Genomic DNA, 21,667 nt, shown 5'->3' with positions numbered 1-21,667 from the left:
CTGGATGGTTAGAGATGCGTTGACTCCCCAGGTGCTGGATGGTTAGAGCTGCTTTGACTCCCCAGGTGCTGGATGGTTAGCGATGCTCAGTGTTGGGAAAGTTCACTTTCTACATGAACTAGTTCAGTTCAAAAATTTTAAAATGAACTAGTTCAGTTCATAGTTCATAATTCAAAATGTTGAACTAAAGTTCATGGTTTCAAAAATGAACTAATTTAGTTCTTTTTAGTTCTTTTAAATTTTTTTTTTTATTATAGATTTTTCACGTACAGTTACTTACATTACAAAAACACACATTGGGACAAGGGGGGGAGGGGGGGTCCTCCAGTTCATCTCTATGCCATCACCCACACCATAAGCAAGCAAAAACAAAACAAAAAGAAAAACAAGCAAAAAGGAAAGCAGACCAAGACAGGCACTGTACAGTATTGCACTTGCCTCGAGCGCATTCACATGTAGACATGCATATATTTATTTTTTCCTATCCTAGGTCTGTCCATACAATGGGGCACTGGGCCTTTAGAAGGATCCGATACATTTCAGCAGGAAAATAGTCTAATAGTGGGGCCCACACCTCCTGAAAGGAAGCGTCGTTGACTCTATGCATTGCACAGTGTCTTTCATGGGGTAGGAGCACACCGAAGATCTCTCTATACCACATTTGTAAAAATGGAGGCTTATCCTTAATTCAGTTTATCAGAATGCATTTCCGGGCTGAAAGTAGAAGTTTATCAAATAGTTTGAATTGTAAACTCTTTTAAATGCATACGCCGACGTGACGTCTAGAGGTAGAGTCTGACTCCGACTGAGAGAGTGCTGCTGCTGCTGCAGCTCTCGGCTTCTGCGCGCAGATTCCTGTTCCACTGCTTGTTGTGAGGAGGAGTCTGATGACGTAGCAGGGGGTGACAGGCTGGTTGCCAGATCGGGTGGTTTTACGCATAATTTTTAAGCCTGTTTACAGTGTTTTAACTGAGTTTTCGGCTGAAATGCATTATGAAATATGGCACATCTTTGAACGCCGTTATAATAGAGTGCTGAGAATGAACGCACTTTTGAACTCCGTTACACAGGGCTGAGAATGAACGCGTTCTCAATTACGTTCATTTAGCGGATATACAGTACGTTCAGTTCAAGTTCGCCCAAAATACGAACGCGTTCATGAACGATCGTTCATTGAACGCGTTCAGGTACTTCACTGGCGATGCTTTGACTCCCCAGGTGCTGGATGGTTAGCGATGATTTGACTCTCCAGGTGCTGGATGGTTAGAGCTGCGTTGACTCTCCAGGTGCTGGATGGTTAGAGCTGCGTTGACTCCCCAGGTGCTGGATGGTTAGAGCTGCGTTGACTCCCCAGGTGCTGGATGGTTAGAGCTGCGTTGACTCCCCAGGTGCTGGATGGTTAGAGCTGCGTTGACTCCCCAGATGCTGGATGGTTAGAGCTGCTTTGACTCCCCAGGTGCTGGATGGTTAGAGCTGCGTTGACTCCCCAGGTGCTGGATGGTTAGAGATGCTGTGACTCCCCAGGTGCTGGACGGTTAGAGCTGCTTTGACCCCCCAGGTGCTGGATGGTTAGCGATGCTTTGACTCCCCAGGTGCTGGATGGTTAGAGAGAGGCTGTGACTCCCCAGGTGCTGGACGGTTAGAGATGCTGTGACTCCCCAGGTGCTGGACGGTTGGAGCTGCTTTGACCCCCTAGGTGCTGGATGGTTAGCGATGCTTTGACTCCCCAGGTGCTGGATGCCGTGCAGCCGTTCATGAACCAGTCGTATAGCGGCGAGCAGACCGTCTTCCGGGCGAAGTTCAGCTCCATCACCGACACGGACATCTTTAACGCCATGAACTGCCTGGGAGAGCCCAACCGCAACGAGGCGCTGTCCGTCGACGCCCGGCAGGAGCTGGACCTGCGCATCGGCTGTGCCTTCACCCGGTAGGACCGCCGCGTCGGCATGACAATCACCGGTTATCTTGCTATTGCTCTGTTGTTCTATTAAGTGTTATGAGCGATGCTATGTTGTAAATGTTATTGTATATTTGTATTGAACTATTTTATCAAACTTTTTTACTCTGTCAGTGTCTATTCTATTTTATTATTTTTATTACTGAATGGAACCGTAAACAGAGAGAGGCCTATTACTCGTCTATTCTATTTAATAATTTTTTATTACTGAATGGAACCGTAAACAGAGAGAGGCCTATTGGGATGCTAGATCCTAATGTGAAACACTGTGATTTACCTTACCTTGCTACCTCTCTATCTTTTTTATGCTCGCTTATGCCTGACATTTTTACTACTGTGAAGTAGGGGTGGGCGATTCTTGCTAAAATGTGAATCACGATTTTTCTCTCAAAGAATTGAGATCACGATTCTCTCACGATTCTTATTTTTTCAATAAAAATTTTTAAAAAGTAAAGTAAACATTTTTTATTATTATTTTTTCTACAAAAACAATTGTCATAACTTAGAATTGAGATCGCGATTTTTTTTTCGATTAATTGCCCAGACCTACTGTGAAGCACTTTTAACTGCAATTTCTGTATGAAAAGTACAAATACAGTTTATTATTATTATATTATTATTATTTCTGCATGCCCATATCCTAGCTGACCTGAGCTGAATGGGGTCTGATCTCTCTGTTCCAGGTTCCAGACCAAGTATTTCCAGGGTAAATATGGAAACTTGGACTCCTCCCTGGTGTCGTTTGGACCCTGCCAGACCCCCACGCTGGGCTTCTGCGTGGAGCGCCATGACAAGATCCAGTCCTTCAAACCAGAGACGTACTGGGTCATCCAGGCAAAGGTACAGAGCTCCAGAAAATACAGATTCACACACACACAGACGTGATGTCAAACTGTCCTTTGTGCCAGTTAGGGCTGGGCGATTAATCGATTTTATTGATTAATTCGAATGAATGATTTAGAAGATGATTTTATTTTACTGAAAGTGATGTTTGGTGAGAGTTAGATTTGCACTTTATTAATCCCTCTTGATATTATTTTTATTCAGTGTTTTAACAGATACAAACAAAGCAGACAGGACGCGTGTAGCTTTTCTCCAACGCGTCCGTGTTTCCGGGTTCCCGTTTTGCGCTCTGATTGGCCAGGTCATGTGACATGTGCACCAATCGTGGGACGGCAAGTTCTGCCCCTATTTCCGGGTCGAACAGCCTGCAAACTACCTAACGCCTAGTTTATCACTGGTTAAGCTTAGGCGACTCTTTCGAAGTTGGTTAAGGTTAGAGTTTGGAATCAGGGCAGGCGTTCTATCGCCATGCTCTAAGACAAACTCTAACCTTAACCAACTTCGAAAGAGCGCCTAAGCTTAACCAGTGTAGAAACTTGCGGTCCCACGATTGGGCGTACATGTCACATGACCTGGCCAATCAGAGACGCGGAAACACGAACGCGTTGGAGAAAGGCTACAGGCAGACAGGACAGACAAAATCAAGACATCACAGCGACAAAAAATATATACCCCCCCCCCCAAAAAAATAAAAAGGACAACCAGACACTCCTTCGTGTCTCTTACCAGTGTTAGACATGGACATATCAAATCAGATATTGAGAATATATATCTATAATAGACATTCAGTCCACATAGTCCAGTTATAGTCTTTGTACAAAATACCATCAGGTCATCAAGAGTCCCTTTAGTTGATGCCTATAGAGCAATGAGCCGAGGGAAGAAACATCACACAACAATCGCATTGCAAAAACAAAACACAAAAAAATAAAAATAGTGCTCTATAAGTTCACATTGTTTTAGATATCTACAGTGTATGTAGTCATTTGTTAGTTTTAAGATAGATAGTCAAGAAAAGGTTGCCAAATGTCTTTAAATTGGCTGGGTTGCCCTGCGTTCTCATAGCGTATTCTCTCCATGTGTAGCATATTAATGAGTTCTGTCAACCAGGTTTGGAAAAGTGGTTCCTCTTTCTTTGTTCCACAGCATTAAAATGCATTTCTTTGTAATTACTATGCCATACTGTATAGTCTGTATCTCAGAGTAATTGAGTGTTGTCATATTATGTGACCAGCCAAAGATAGCCACTATTGGGTCTGGGGGAAAGTAATGGGTGTAGATGTTTGAGTAGCATTGGAACACTTCACTCCAGAACCTATGGAGCTTCGGGCAAAACCAGAAGAGGTGACCCAGTGGCATGAATATTAAAGGCAACCAACTTGTGTTCAGCCTTGCGTTCAGCGTTTCTCTGATTGGCCACGTGACCGCGCTGCCGCGCGACGTGACCGCGCTGCCGCGCGGCAGAGAGTTGCAGCGGCCGTCTTCCGTTGTAGAATTGTTTACATCGGGGTGAACGCTATTGTATTCGCAAATATGAGAGCCAGCAATACGCAGCTCCAGTTAACCTAATTTATACCGTAATGAATCATTAAAAAAATATACCGTTAACTGGAATATGTTGTTTCTTTACACATATGTTGGGATTATGTAATTGGTTTGTCATGACAAAACAATAAAAATCGCTACTTTACATCAGGGTGAACGCTGTTAGTAACGCTGCCACCACCCACTTCAATGACAGAGCTCTCATATTTGCGAATGCATAAACTATATCTTAAATTATGGCTATGTGTCTAATATGGCTGTCGCGAAGTCATTGATAAGCGACAGCCATATTAGACACATAACCATAATTTAAGATATAGTTTATGCATTCGCAAAATATGAAAGCTCTGTCATTGAAGGGCTTCTACAACGGAGCACGGCCGCTGCTGCGTCAAGCCGGCGGCGGCGCACGGAAGCCGGGGACAAACCACTGCATCGCCCCGCTGGCGCTTCAGCAGCCTCCACGGGCGAAATAACATATAACGTTACAGCGTACAGTTCCACACTGATGTACAGTGACACCCAGAGTTTCTAGTTACAGTAGTGACGCGTGAATCGAGATAGTCCTAACAGTGTTTATTATTAACACTTTGATTGCCTAAGGCTAAATTCATGATATACCATAGGTTGCTGGCTCTATTTGTCTATGGAGAAATTCCCCTTCTTTGCAGGGCTATAACTTTTTAAATTCTATTGCTAAATTGCCATTATTAGGGCCCATTCAATGTCCTATATGTATTGTTCAGGGTGAAGCAACGTTAAACTTTTTCATTCACATATTCATACTAAAATATGATCTAAAGTATAAGTATGTTTTCATCTCTTTCTGCAGCTTTCTCCAGAACGTGATTTATAGCCCCAAATGCATTATATTGATGATCAAATACAGTTTGATAGCAATCGGCGCGATATAAAAAAATCCAACTGGACATGGTTCTAGAAGTTACTACACGTAATCTGATGTTGACCGGATGGCCGAGGGGGCGTTTATAATTCCGTGGGCAGCGTTATACCATTCATCTAATGTGGGTCAAATGTTCATCGGATCAGTTAGTATAGGAGACATTGAAAAATAACGCTGAATCTTACCGTATCTTCCTCGCGCCGTTGGGCGATGAGCCTGGAACAGACATTTTCCTATTATGGGATATAGAAATATCCGGTCCATTTCCTTCGCCTGTTCGAATCCAGCTCACAGCTCCGGGGTTGTCACCAGCTTGGCTGGCCATTCACACTAATACAATTGGCAGTATTAGAGAGTGGGAGAAGCTGGCGGGGTGGGTCCGGGTCGTTGTAAACAGCGACTCCTACAGTTCGGTCGGGGCGCCTGCTAAGCGCGTATGGGACCTGAGTGGGATAGTGTGATCCTTCCACACGCTACGCCCTCTCGGAGAATATCCGCGCTGCCAGGTGATAGCCTCCACTCTCCCAGATGATCTGACTGTGGGGGGTAAGTGCGCAGCGACCAGGAAGGGGATTGGGAATTGGCATAACGACTAACATTGGGATGGGAGAAAATCGGAGGAAAATGGAGGGGGAAAAAGATAAAAAATAAAAATAAAAAAAATCACATGATCGGGATCGGATCGGGAACAAAAAAAAATTATCGGGACATCTTACATTTTTATTTAAATGTTTGCTCATGCATATCTTTGGACACCTCTAGCTGATAAACCAATAAGAATTCACATAGGGGAATTAAGGACCCCAACATGTCAACAACGGAGTATGGATCTGACTGGACTATGTAGCTGACTGGAAAGCTAGCTATGTTTGGATTATATGCATTGAAACTTAAAAGACAGTAAATACTATTCTATTAAAACGTTCAAAACTATGTTCAACTTGTTTTCAGAAAATTTTACTATATGATTGTATTTCGCACTGTATTAAGCCATACCGACGTCAGGTGAGCTTGCTAGCCAGATGGTTAACGTGATATTAACGTTAGATCTATCCGACCACAATTTGATTCCAAGTTTATTACATACCTCACTTTGTTGGTGTCTCACGAAAGTATTTCTTTGGTCTGCATCCCCTTAACAATTGTGTGTATTGAGCTGTACACTGTATTGTACCTGTAACTGAGGGGTACAATTCCCTGACTGTATTGATAAGTATGGTATCATTAAACCACTACCGCTTTATGTACTTTAACTACTGGCCATACAGTACACGATATCTAAATATGATGAACACTTTCCACAATGAAATCGGTTCCAGTCAAAGGTAATAATCAAATATTTAATGAAGCAAAAGGTACATAGAATATTTATCTTACATTTATCATTTGAATGCACTTGTAAGGCAAATGAGTACTCGTAGGCAAATCAACACTGAATGTCCAATCTCTGGTTACGCAGGAAGCAAGTATACAACCTGGCTCTTAGGGAATTATATCTATGGTACACGTAATGATATAGCGGGATATTCTGGAAGGGGTCCTCCCGGTTGTAAGCCGGTAGGGGGGGTAGGAGAGCCGTCGGTAGTAGACCGTCTGGTCAACGATATCTAGGGAGACTTCAAGTACAGAAGACAGTGCAATAGACTCTTGATCCGCAGATGAATACACCTTGGTTCTCTTGTAGGCTGTAGCTCCACAATGAAGAAGAAGCTAGGCGACCTCAGTCTCTCTGAGCGCCGACTCAACTTGACTCCTCTCGGGGGTAAATCCAACACTCACAGGCGTCGGCGATTATCCGCTCCACAAATCACAGTACCGAAGCAAATATATATTCCAGCCGCATAGGGCTCAGCAGTCGTCGGGTAGGTAATCCAGTGTACATGTCCCTCGGTCCTCGCCTAGATCTCCTCGGATGAAAGCGCCATGTGGTCGGCCCAACCTGGATAAGACTCTAGCTAACACGAGGAAGCGTTGGAGATGCTGGTCACTTTAGAACTCTAACCGCACGATGCACCATACACGATAGACTATTATTACTTGATAGAAATACGTCGCACTCGACGGTACAGTGCCAAACTCTGACAATTCAGCTATTAATTCGCACAAGGTCTCAATGCTATTCTAAGGCCAAACAGGCCATACTTCACCGCACGTCGTATCGTGGGTGAGGCTTCACGTTCTGTTACTAAGTTGGGAAGAAGGGTAAGGGACTTCTACATTTACTTGCGCCATATTTATATGCATGGTGAACAAATAGTGCCACTCTCATTTCGGTAGCCGTATCCCTGAGCGGAGCCGGGGCTAGTACGGACATGTCTCGTCGGTACCTTTGAACTTGACGCCAGGGGCTGGTCCCCTGGCGCCTGGTCCTTTGTCCAATAGGAGAATGAACTATTATGGGCTATAGTAGGCTAAAGGGATATTCCGTGTATATGTACAAGGAATATACAAGGGATATCAAACGACATACAAATACTATTCAATATATATCCATAAATAAATATATATATTCGGTTTAATCTGATCCTTCGTAACAGTACCCATTCTGCAATCTGTTAATGCAGTTTTCATTCAATCAATCAATCAATGTCAGATGTCCTCTCCATAAAAAAAAAACGATTGAATTGCTCAGAATTTTATATTATGTCCCCAATAGGACATACTATTAATATTATTCCACAGTATGACACAATAAACACCCAATTAATGCCCCCCCCCCCCCCACCCAGAGTCCAAAAGGTTACATTGAATAATTTCCCCACCGTTTGGTATGGGGGTATTCACAGTGGGAAAGATGGAGTGCTACACGCACATGTGTAATTCTTGCAAGGAACCTAGCAAAATTATACAATTTTCAGAGACAAGTTGGTTGAAATTTATTAACAGTTTGTTGCAGTGGGCTAATTTAGATGGCCCAGAGAGCAACATTGCACAATTGGCTGTTAAAACATATAACATTGAGGAGAACAGCCCAATTCCAGATGTGCCAGCTAATAAAGGCTACCACAGAGAATGTTACATGCAATTTGCTAATATAAGGAACATAGCCCGCAAGAGGAAGGAAAAGTTGACAAAGACCACAAAAGGTTTGTACCAAATGCAATTTATTTTAAACATAATGATACATGATTAATGTATTTTTGTATTTATTTTTTACTGGACTGGTCCTGTAATTTGCCCTTCAGGTGAAAACTAGCTATATGGGTGTAAGAAAAAGTGTATTCATCCTGTAACATGGGCATAGCATCTATTATATGAGTCAAGGTCAGATCTAGCCTGGAATAGAGAACAGAATATTGATTTTGTGATGTGTAATTAGTACAGTGCAGGGGTGTCCAGGGCCCAGAGAGTAGAAAGCTGTGTGAGAGTCGTCCCCGGACAGCTTCTGTGAGAGGATGACCATCCTTATCCCCCATGTTCAAAAGTTGAGCTCTGCAATTTAGCCTGGCCCCACTTCTATCCAGAACAATATATATAAGGGGACTGCACATTGTTTATTCACTGTGCTAGTGTTTACCATGGCCTCTCATTCAATCATGATATTCATAGTTTTGGGAAATACAGGTCCTAAGTGCAGTTGCCACTCTGATAATGGTCCTGGATATGGAGCAGGGCCAGAGTCACCTCAAGAGCTCAATCTTTGAGCTTGCAAGATTACTATAGAACCCTCAGGCTAGGGTTAGATTAGGCCTAGAATATATCTGTAGTGTGGTCCAGGGTTGAGCATCTGGGGAAACAGAAAAACAATCAATACATTTGAGCATTGTTACTACAATAGATAACGTTATTCATCACATTAACTATCTATGCCCCCCCCCCCCCACACACACTTTGTTTCCCTTTAAAATGTAGAAGACGCAGAGGGACACACAGCAGAACACGATACAGCACCACCAAAGAGTAGACTCCTCCGCTCAACGACCACCACCAACAAAGAAAAACCACATCTCCTTCCAGTCCAATGTGTAATATGCAGACATGAGAAATATTTCACAGAAAGTAACAGTCGGAAGAAGGTCAAGGAGAGTCTTACAACATGTGAAACACTGACAGCTGGTAGGCTGTGTGATGCAGCAGAGGCCCGCAAAGATGAGCACCTGCTCCTCCATATACGTGGGGTGGATCTGGTTGCTGCAGAGGCAAAGTACCATTTCAGATGTTACAGAGATTACACAGTATTTCTGTACAAGAAAAACAACAGCACAGATCCAATATCAAACAATTGTTAACACATTCCCTGCCATAACTTATATCCATCAATATAGCCAGTCTGCCACCACTGTAAGCCTATGGAGATGTTCACCTTCTTTGCAGGGCTATAACTTTTTAAATTGTATTGCTAAATTGACATTACTATGACCTATTCAACATCGATTATCTATCGTTCAGGATGTAGGAATGTTATACTTTTTCATTCAAACATTCATACAAAAATACCTTCTAGAATATAAGTATGTTTTTATCGTTTTCTGCAGTAATTCCTAGAACGTGAGTTATAGGCCTAAACGCATATATAGATTATCGATTGCCGTTTATTCCCGATACACGCTATATTAAAAAATTCAACTGTATATGATCCTATACGTTATGCGTCATCATGTGCGGAGGAAAGGGGGGGGTCGTTTATAATTCCTTGATCGTCAGTAAATGCTTTATGTAGTATGGGTGATATATTGATCAGATCGGTTTGCAGTGAAATGAATAAACAATTGGGCTGAAAATAACGTTAGCGTCCTCTTACCGTGCGTCAAAGAGACTGGCGGTGAAATATCCCAAGTATAGGACGTCGATCGCCTAGGTCCATTTCCGGTTTGTATGTCGCAATAAACGCCGAAATCATATCGATTATTAAGTTTATAAAGCGATCCATATGTACATTGTGTCTGTCGGGAGTCATGCAACAATATCTGACGGCCGGATGAATTTAATCGACGCACACCTCCCACTTCCTGTTGTTCGAGTGTAACTCGCCCGACCATCCACCAGGCGGCGGTATTGACCCATCGTTGTATTGAGCCGTAGGGTCCAGCTGCAGCGCCGGAGGTGTATATATGAATTATGAATGCCATGGCGAAAAAATGAAATATTGATCTCAATATCGCTGTACAGCGTGGTCTGGCGGTCAAAGCATGGCGGGCAATAACGTGTTACAGCGTGAATGGCGGTGGATGTGTTAAGGGGATGCAGACCAGAGAAAGATGTTTGTCTTGTTTACATCAGGGTCCCCCATTTTCAATTCATAGTGACAACAGCATCTAAAACAATATATTTATGTATATTTTAGAGCTCCGGCCGTTAACGGCGTTAACGTGCTGCGTTATCGTGAGACTAGTATTGCGCGATAATATAATTGACGCCGTTAATATTTTTCTCAACGTTGGGTCTGTATTGTCCTTAAATACTTGCCGTAGTTCACAGCTGTGGTGCCCGGAAGTGATTGCACGTATGTACCGGAGCTGTAGTCAGAATAATGTGTTAAACTAAAGTAACTTTAGTGGTCCGGTAATCATTGTTATACAGGTGAGGTTAAGAAGTCCTCAGGATATAACACAATTCGGCGATGAGGACGTCTGAATCTGCGCAATGCAAGAAAGAAGAAGTCCGTTGAGAGATTTGTTTACATTATTAATGTTAGCTTAGCGAGTTAGCATGTTAGCTCACGTTGCTCTTGGAAACATCTACAAGAGGAGGAAATCCACTTTACACACTAAAGGAAGGATCGACTGGACTATCGTGAGTGTTTATAACATAAATGGCTTGGGTTATTTGAAATATTGGACCGTTTGATGACAATGTGGAGCAATATGAAATGAAAATGGGAGACCCTGATGTAAACAAGACAAACGTCTTTATCTGGTCTGCATCCCCTTAACAATTGTGTGTATTGAGCCGTACTCAGACTGTAGTAGCTGTTCAGTGTTCTCTTGGAGGTGGACCTGAGACTGCAGTAGCTGTTCAGTGTTCTCTTGGATGTGGACCTGAGACTGTAGTAGCTGCTCAGTGTTCTCTTGGATGTGGACCTGAGACTGCAGTAGCTGTTCAGTGTTCTCTTGGATGTGAACCTGAGACTGTAGTAGCTGTTCAGTGTTCTCTTGGATGTGGACCTGAGACTGTAGCTGTTCAGTGTTCTCTTGGATGTGGACCTGAGACTGTAGTAGCTGTTCAGTGTTCTCTTGGATGTGGACCTGAGACTGTAGTAGATGTTCAGTGTTCTCTTGGATGTGGAACTGAGACTGTAGTAGCTGTTCAGTGTTCTCTTGGATGTGGACCTGAGACTGTAGTAGCTGTTCAGTGTTCTCTTGGAGGTGGACCTGAGACTGTAGTAGCTGTTCAGTGTTCTCTTGGATGTGGACCTGAGACTGTAGTAGCTGTTCAGTGTTCTCTTCATTCGTGGAACTGTTACACTGAGCTTGCACTGAATTTGTTGAGAAACCTGCTTCTGCAGCAGTCTGTGTGTGAGCAACCAGTCAGCAGCATTGTGAATTCAGAGATTCACTAAAAGACACATTGAGAGACAGGTTTGTGTGTGGATTAAGAAATGAAGGTGCACAGAAGAAACTACTGACGGAGAGTGATTTGACACTGGAGAGAGCTGTCAATATCAGTGTAACAATGTTAATGGCATCAAAGGAAGGGCACAGACAATTACGATAAATCTGGTTTTAAAAGAAACACTGGAAATTACAAAAAGAAGAGACATGTTCATGCTGTTGAACAAGGAGATAGAACAGCTAGTGACTCCTCAGATGAAGAGGAGAGGATAAATCTCCTCCTCTGGTCATTATTTGGGTAGAACACATATTTTGAATTCCTTTGGCAGACTTTTTTTTTTTAGCCATTTTAATCTAGATTAATCTAGATCAATTCCAGGATTGCAGGTAGATTAATCTAGATTAAAAAAAATTATCTATGCCCAGCTCTAGTATATTTATATATTGGAAGGGTATATTTATGAGACAGTATATTTTGTACATATGGAACGGTTGTGACAACGTCACCTCAAACTTCGAACGCCGCGGGCAACAACACAGACCGCTATACCAAGAGGTCATTCATAGTGTAACACCCAACAAGAATGTGAAACAACTATTATTAGTATTGGGTTAGAGTTGTTTGATTTCCACTAATGTTAATGTTAGATTGCTATCTGAGAAAGTTACTGTAGCTAACGTAGTCTAGCATGCATTGCCCACACTTTGCCATGTGTAATCTGAAGGCAAAATGGACTGTATAAACTGCTGATGACTCATAACTTCCTATCACGTTTGAATAATGCTGTAAAGTTAAGTAAAAATGCATTTCAATAGTAATGTATATGAATTAAGACCTTACCGATGCAGAGAAAAGTCCACTGTTGTCAACACACCGGAGGTGATATTTACTTCCTCGTTCCTGAGCTGGAGGAATGTCATTGGGAGAAATCAAGTCACTTGACGTTGTAACGCGTTTTGATTGGTTCTGCAGCAACGCCCCTTTTCAGCAATGTAAGTAGTTTTTAACAATCAAAACATTCATTTTCATAAAACTATGACCCAAAAACCGTTGCCAACAAACGGAAATGTGTTAATATAGCATATATGTAGTTCATATTAAAATATCATATCCTCAGGCGGTTAGGTGGCGTAGCGGAGATTGCGTTCGTCACCAACCCCGGAGCTGTGAGCTGGATTCGCCTGTTCGATTCCAGCTCACAGCTCCGGGGTTGTCACCAGCTTGGCTGGCCATTCACACTAATACAATTGGCTGTATTAGAGGGTGGGAGAAGCTGGTGGGGTGGGTCCGGGTCGTTGTAAACAGCGACTCCTACAGTTCGGTCGGGGCGCCTGCTAAGCGCGGATAGGACCTGAGTGGGATAGTGTGATCCTTCCACACGCTACGCCCTCTCAGGGAGGATCCGCGCTGCCAGGTGAAAAGAAGCGGTTGATTGGCTGGACGTGTGTCGGAGGAAGCACGTGATAGCCTCCACTCTCCCAGATGATCTGACTGTGGGGGGTAAGTGCGCAGCGACCAGGAAGGGGATTGGGAATTGGCATATGACTAACATTGGGATGGGAGAAAATCAGAGGAAAATGGAGGGGCAAAAATATCAATAAAAAAAAAATATCATATCCTCTCTACAACCAGATAAATCATTTCACTAACGAAAGCCTCTAGCAAGCTCCGGCCTGCCGTCTAAAAAGGGTAGTTGGCTGTGCTTTTTCCCTGAGATTATAGAGCTTTTTTAGTCATTATCGAGTGTTTGGAGGAGCTCCAACCAAGTGCGACTACTCCATGCGTTGCTCACTAGCGCCTCGCACTTTATTAATCCCAATAGGGAAATTCATTCTTGTTTGATAAAAACAAAGCTTATTTGAATGATTTCCTTGGCGTTTCTAGTTTTTAAGAGAAAAAAATCGATTAAAATCGTAAATTGGATGTGGTGTGAAGAAATCGAAGATTTAATTTTTAGGCCATATCGCCCAGCCCTAGTGCCAGTAGGTGATGAGCACAGGACGTGATGTCAAACTGTCCTTTGTGCCAGTAGGCCTTGCTGTTGTAGATGATTGACAGGTGGGGGTTCTTTAATGAAGAAGTCTTTATTAGTCATGTAGATAAACACACATGTGAGATGGGCGACACACAGGGACACACACACATGTGAGATGGACGACACACAGGAACACACACACATGTGAGATGGGCGACAGACAGGAACACACACACGCACATGTGAGATGGGCGACACACAGGGACACACACACACACATGCATTGGGCATAGCTGTCAACATTGGCATTTGAAAAAACTGGAAATTTCGCCCCTCCCCCCGGCCCCGCCCCCTCCCAATGTAGTCTCCTCCCCCTCATTAAATTAATCAGATACCTGGTTGAAAGTGAAATGCTGTGAACATCCATGCATTAAATGAATGGAAGTGTAAGACAAATGTAGTATAAATTCACTTTATGTAGTAGTATAACATTAACATGTTCATATTTATTGAAATCTTACAATGCATACATAAATGTTATGATGAATTGAAAATGGAGGAAGAAGTCCTTCTCTGGTCTGCATCCCCTTAACAATTGTGTATTAATAATAATAATAATAATGACTTGGATTTATATAGCGCTCTTCATGAGACCCAGAGCGCTTCACAGAGTCCATTATTCGTTCATACACAGTCATACTGGTGGTGGTAAGCTACAATTGCAGCCAGAGCTGCCCTGAGGTAGACTCACGGAAGCGTGGCGAATAATCAACGCCTACGGCCCCTCCGACCACCACCAACATTCATTCACATGCATACACATTCATACGAGGCAAGTAGGTTAAGTGTCTTGCCCAAGGACACAACGGCAGTGGGATGGACATGGGCTTGAGCGGGATTCGAACCACCAACCCTTGGATCATTGGACAACCCGCTCTACCCCTGAGCCACGCCGCCCCACACTGCCAGCCACAGCCAGATTGCACCATACTGTATTGTACCCATTCTGCAATCTGTTAAAGTTAGCAATCAATCAATGTATTACCATAGTGTCTTTATACCTTCATCACTGTAGGCTACCATAATACACCATAGTAATCACTGTACATATTAATACTACAACTCAAGAAGAATCAAGAGGTTTATTTGTCACATACATACAGTGAAATGCGGATTGATTGTGCAAAATACAATACAAATAGGCATAGAAAAAAAATAATAGGTAACACAAGATATGCATGATAAAAAAAGACATGCCAAGTTCCTGAAAAACTGGTTCCTATGTACACTACAATACAATTGTAACTCTTAATGGATCTAAACTAGGGATGTCCGATATTATCGCCTACCGATATTATCGGCCGATATCGGCATTAAAATGTGATATCGGAAAATATCTATCTGTTTTCAAAAGATTTTAATTTTTTTATTTGAATTTTTTTTACATTTCTATAACCTTTATTTACCCAGGCAACCAAGTAAGAACAAATTCTGATTTTATTTATTGTCAAAAGTATGCATAATGTTGTGTTAATTCCACAACAAGAGATATGTAATGTTAATTACCTGAAATTATTCCATTTTTTGGGGCGGGAAACCCTGCATATATCGGTATCGGTTGATATCGGTATCGGAAATTAAGAGTTGGACAATATCGGTATCGGTAAAAAAGCCAATATCGAGCATCCCTAATCTAAACTATACAATACCTCCTTCCTTTAAAGTGACATTTTGTTTAAAGTGATCTGTACTGTACATAAATCTGATTATTGTATATTACTATTGCACTTTATTGTTACATTTGCACTCTGGTTGGATGCCAAATGTCTTCGTTGTACTGTATAATGACAATACATTTTAATCTAATCTAATTAGACTGTTTTATCACTCTGGAATGGATGGGGGATACCACTTCATTCCCTGTGGGGGTCTCGTGCATCGGCCAGGGACCTGTTGTAGGTATAGGTTGCAGACTTCGTATTTCTCAACACCTTCTGAGAAGGAGTGTATTTGTGAACATTTGTTATAGCCTCTGTTACGGACTACGGGGGTATGTTACGTACCCCCGTAGGGAGACGCAACACTAGGCCACAGACAGGATAGGTGAGGGTGCAGTGACACAAAACACATGAGACAAATTGCAAAATAATATTTATTTCACAAATAAGGATCAGCAACACAGAGAGCAAAGAGGACCTACCAGTGAGCACCAAATCAAATATTAAAAGGAAACAAACCCCCCCCCCCCCCCCCCTTTACAGGCGCGGACGCCCCAAAGTACAGGTGGTGGTGCTCACTCTAAAGCTGGTGTCTTTAACAGTAGGTCGCCTACGTGATGCAGAATGTAGACCCAGGGTATCTTCCTGCCCTCAATGTCCCTGTGTGCGAAACAAAAGGTTAATACAAAACAAAGCAATCACCATAGGCTGGGTGACACAAGGAATAAACAAATACACAAACAGGTTATGGTTTAACAGAAATGTACAACAAAGAACACACCAAAACACAATGGAGTGAACCAGAGCTTTCGCCAGCTCTCAAACACCAAACATGAGCAAATAGAGCATTACCTAGCTCACACAAACATGAGAGCAAATAGAGCATTAACTAGCTCAAATATACATACCCACACTTACAGTGGCAAATGGCTAAACAGGGCCAACAGTATATATACCCCACACAGGGTTTGGTCCACGCAGGCACACACAGAACTATCACCAAACACAGAAACTAACTCACACACCAAACATTAGAGCAAATAAAGCATTACCTAGCTCAAATATACATACCCACACTTACAGTGGCAAATGGCAAAACAGAGCCAACAGTATATATACCCCACATACAGTGTTTGGTCCACGCAGGCACACACAGAATTATCACCAAACACAGAGAGACACCCACCACCACACTGAGCCAAAAGAGCTAACCAACACTGCACACAATTGGGGTATATGAAGGGATGTGGAGGTTAATTAGTCTGATGAGCCTCAGCTGCTGCTGCTGCTTCTGCTGCTGTAACTGGGAGACACCTGAGAATGGGATATGTTACACAGGAGGGAGACAAAAACAGAACAACCAAAACATGCCTATATACACACACGCACAACAGATAACATACATAAGGACACCGTCCGTAACAGCCTCTATGCCTCGCCGATTGGTCATGATGACTGACGTCGCTTTTTCCACCGTGTGCGACATTGAAATCAGCGCGGCATAATTTACAAAAAGCATAGTGTTGAAACGTTGCTTTTCGTGAGGTACGGGAACGTCTCCTCCCACTTGGCGAGATATTTGCAGCTCTTCTTGGCTTTCTTAGCTGGTGGAACCGCACAATCCTCTCTCAAGTCCATCGTAGAATGTAATACATTTCAAGCTAAACCCCTTCTTTATCCGGATTCCGGTCGCTGTTCTTCTTCTTCTTCGGGTCGCAACCGTCTTCCGGTCTGACTTCCTGTGCTAACGTTCTAAACGACACTGCTGCCACCTGTCGTCACGGAGGGGAATTGCAGCCATTTTGTAAAAATTCATAAAAAAAATGGAAAAATCCGTGAACGGGATGGCGGCGGGAAGGAAGGTTGAAATTCAGGACAATCCCGGGAAAATCGGGATGGTTGACAGCTATGGCATTGGGTCGTCGATGAAATGTCTGTGCACTTGACCCGTCCCGTCGTCCTTCCCCCCCGAAGGGCAGACGGGGACCAATCCAAGTGCTCCTGTCCATCTTTGTCAGGGACGCGACACCGTTAGCGATCTGTTCTGCATGTTTTTCCATTGGGTTTATCTTATTGGGAGGGGAAACCCTTGCGAGCCACACAGAAAGACACGGGGGCCGGGGTACCTGGCAACCCGGAAGATACCCCACCTGGGTACCTGGCAACCCGGAAGATACCCCACCTGGGTACCTGGTAACCCGGAAGATACCCCACCTGGGTACCTGGTAACCCGGGAGATACCCCACCTGGGTACTGTCGGGTTCAGTTAATTTGACCTTGAAGAGACGGTAAGGAGAAGGTTTTAGGTTAAAAGATTTAGTGAATAAAACAATATTACAGAGAATACACATCACAGCTGTGGAGTGGACACAAATCAGTACTGAACCTCCCAAACATGTCACATCTTATACTGTAGGCCTGGCCTTCTTCTTTAATTTAGCTGCATGCAACACGACTACACAAGGAAACAAGCTAGAATAGCGAGGATCTAGGGTTACAGTTTTGTCACCTGTGGTTCAGTTGTGAAGGACAGACTGAGGGTCAATCAGTGCATTTATATATGGCAATGGCCTGCTTTAATACAGTAAACAGCACATTTAGTAGTAGTACACATATTTGTAGATGTCTGTCTAATCTATACATTCTTACAATAGATAAATGGAACAATAGATTGATTAATATATAGTATTTTGTGAGTACTGTAACCAGTTTCCTCTTAGTAGGCCAAATCCTGCCTCCTCTGCCTGTGATTCCTACCAACAGCTGCCTGGCCTTCCGGTCAGAAATAGCTGTTGGTATTGCCACTGAAAAGAGAAGATTACAATACATAAGAATGATAGACATGAATAAATGTATTAAGGGTGACAGTACACAGTTTGTATACAGACCCCAGGAAGAATAGTCGCTGCTGAGGCAGTGACTAATGGGGATCTGAAATAAAGAAATAACCCAGGAGATACCCCACTTGGGTACCTGGCAATGCGGCAACCTGGTCCGTCCCCAAGCGGGAATCGAACCCAGGACCTTCTTGCTGTGAGGAGACAGTGTTAACCACTACACCACCGTGCCGCCTTAAAGAACCCCCACCTGTCAATCATCTACCACCTTCAACACACCTCCAACATACATCAGACCACCTGTCAATCATCTGTGTGTGTTTGTGTGTGCCTGTCTGTGTCTGTGTGTGCGTGTGTGTGGCAGGTCTTCAGGGGTAAGGACAGCCCCCTGACTCTGGACTGGGACCGGGTGAGGGTGTTCGACCGTGACGTGGGTCAGATGTTCGTCAACATGGCCAAGACGTCCAGGGAGGCGCGGGTGAGTCCAGCGTCCTTAGGGAGAAAATAGAGAAGAAGTTTCATTTGAATGGAATTGATGCGTAAAAATAATCCCAATATTGATTGATTGATTGATTTTCCGGCGGGTGTGTGACGACTCCCCACAGGATTATGTTTGTCTAGTTTGACAGTTTGATCTGAACTTCATGAGCCCTAATGGAGCCTTCTTTACATTTAGTCATTTAGCTGAACACTTTTATCCTGTGTTCTGTACAACAAGTCAGCAGGAAGGGTACAACTCAGCTGAGTAACAATGTTCATCAAACTGAGCAAGACACGTAACCCCTAACTGCTCCCGATGAGCAGGTCGGCACCTCGCATGGTCGCCTCCACCATCGGTGTGAATGTGTGAGTGAACGGGTGAATGTGAGGAACAAAATTGTAAAGCGCTTTGGATAAAAGCTGTTGTGTAAATGCACCATTTACCATTCATGACTTCCCCCCCCCCCCCCCTCCCCCCCTGACCACTAGGTGGAGGCAGTGAGTAAGAAGGAGAAGGCCAAACCGAGGCCGCAAGCCTTGAACACAGTAGAGATGCTGAGAGTGGCCAGCTCTGCTCTAGGTACGTCAGCACTAAACACTATTAGCATGATGACGACAACTGAATAAGCAGCGATGCTTCATGCATCTAACTGACCACATGCTTGGAGGATTTTTTTTTTATGTCTATGTATGTATGTTAGTATGTAGGATTGTAGGTTTTATGTCTGTATTGTTAGATTCTGATCAATCAGCCAGTATCACGTCTTTGTCTGTTTGGCTTGTGTTGTCATCTCCATCCACTGACCTCTGCGTTGTGTTTGTTTCTCTCCGACGTCTTCACCTACTGGCTGATACAATCTTTATCATTCCCCGTTAATGCAATCCGCAACCATAATAATTCACCACCTTCGTAAGAATTCGACACCTTGACAGCATAATACCTTTCTTGAAAAAGCGTTGTTTATTATATAAACGGAAGTCTCAGCTCAGATGTTATCAGATTGTATTGTCATTGCTATTGCCTCTTCTGCTATTCAGTCCAATAGTGGCTCAGGCCTTGTCGTTAGCCAAAACCCTCCTCGTGTTAGCCGAAGCTATTGATGATGTGGCATTCCCCTCCCCCCCCCCCCCCCCCCCTCTCTGTGATGAGAGGAGGGAGCCGTCTCAAAGTCGTTCTTAATCGTTCTTGGTCGCTCTTGGTCTGGCTTACACCCGGAAACACTGTTATTATAGGATCTTCGTCATAGCAACGACGGCCTCGCCCCTCTCCTGGTTACTATGTGCCGCTGCCATGACAACTGCTTTAACCTTTAAACACACATTTGAACCGTCTGTTCCATTAATGTCAAACCTCTCTCCCACGCTCCTGTGCCTGCTGCCGTTCGTATCAGCTTGTTGATGTTCTGATGGAATGTAAACACCCTGCTCGCTGCTCAGTGTGCTGCTCACACTGACTCCTGCTAAACCGCCTCCCCCACTGTCACCATGCACATTTCGACCTCTCTGACCCGGCCCCTCCAGCTGCTGTCATCTCCCCCCCAATCTATACATCACATACATTGAAAAAACACCGATATCTCTCAGTATGCATGTTAGTATGTAGGCTTTATGTCTGTATGCATGTTAGTATGTAGGTTGTATGTCTGTATGCATGTTAGTATGTAGGTTTTATGTCTGTATGCATGTTAGTATGTAGGTTTTATGTCTGTATGTTAGTATGTAGGTTGTATGTCTGTATGTGAGTCAGGGTTTCCGTTAGAAAATATTCGTGCCAGTCTGCGTGTCCTGCAAGATTTCAATCTCCCGGACAAATGGGAGAAATTCCTGTCAGAGTTTATTTAAACAGCAGTCTGTTATAATCACATTTTCATGAGCTAATGAATTCCGTTATATTGGACATTTGTATTCATTATATCAAGCAAAGAATGAGAAATTTGGCACTACTGAGACGGCAACATTTAATGTGGGGTTCACTGAAATCTAAACGTTGCGTGATTTGCAGAATCCAATTACTATCTCTCGCCTCCCAATGAAGCGATACAGCATCAAGCTCCCGCCCCGCCATTCTCATCAGCAAACCACAGGCTCGCGCTGCAGCAGCTGTCACACCCCAAATTAATCTCGAGTCGACATCGCTTCACCTCGTTGTATCAGAACACTACACACATATCATAATGTTCACAGCAAACTGTAGTTAATCACAGTTGTCATGCTTCATTGCCTCGTTTGCTAGCTCGTCACCACATATTATGCAGAGAGGACGAGCCACATGCTCGTAACGCATTTGTTTATTGATTATAGCCTACATTTAGTTACAATCAAATAGTATCATATTCATAATATGCATTACTTTAATGTGACACGGCGGTCAACCATCCAGTTGCATAGGATTACAAAATGTCAACACTCACTCACCCCGTCTTAATTCCCAAAGAAGTGCCTCCATCTCTCGTTGTGCTGGATGAAGTCACTGGCAACGGCGAGAACATGTACCTTCTCCCTGTATCCGTTTTGTACCTGCGAGAACAGTGGGGTCGTCTGGTTGGTTCGACTTTAATAGATCCCCACTGGAACAGTGGACGTCTGCGAGGCTCGCAACGGTAGCAGCAGCCGCGGCAGGTGCACTGACTTGGGGATGCTCTTTGTTGGCTGGTCCCGCTGGGGTGAGGGCGAGGCTAACATTGGCGGGAGCAGCAGAGGGGCTAGCTTGAATTGGAAATTCTGGAATTGGAAATTCTTCTACTGCTGGTGCTGGTTCCTCAGACTCAGAGAGCTCATCGTTGGCTGCCGCTGGAGTGACGGTGGTGGTTAACTTTGAGTTTGACCCGAAGAAATCTGTGATTTTTCGACGCTTCATCGTTCAATCAATGTTATCTCTCGTATACTATAGATAGAGGCTAGACTACTAGAGTGCTA

The 21,667-nt window shown here is 43.6% G+C and overlaps 1 protein-coding gene across 1 annotated transcript in view; it reads left to right on the top strand.

Moving 5' to 3' along the window:
• top3b (DNA topoisomerase III beta) overlaps positions 1-21,667 on the top strand; it is a 135,207-nt gene that overhangs the window by 56,554 nt on the left and 56,986 nt on the right. Inside the window, exons 5-8 of the mRNA XM_084322848.1 lie at positions 1,731-1,927; positions 2,641-2,797; positions 18,636-18,749; positions 19,241-19,331. Of these exons, the coding sequence (XP_084178974.1) occupies positions 1,731-1,927; positions 2,641-2,797; positions 18,636-18,749; positions 19,241-19,331 (559 nt within the window). The remainder of the gene's footprint in view (positions 1-1,730; positions 1,928-2,640; positions 2,798-18,635; positions 18,750-19,240; positions 19,332-21,667) is intronic.

Source organism: Notolepis coatsorum (assembly GCF_963971535.1).
Source record: "Notolepis coatsorum genome assembly, chromosome: 10".
Lineage (NCBI taxonomy): Eukaryota > Metazoa > Chordata > Actinopteri > Aulopiformes > Paralepididae > Notolepis > Notolepis coatsorum.
This window is presented reverse-complemented; position numbering and strand designations above follow the sequence as displayed.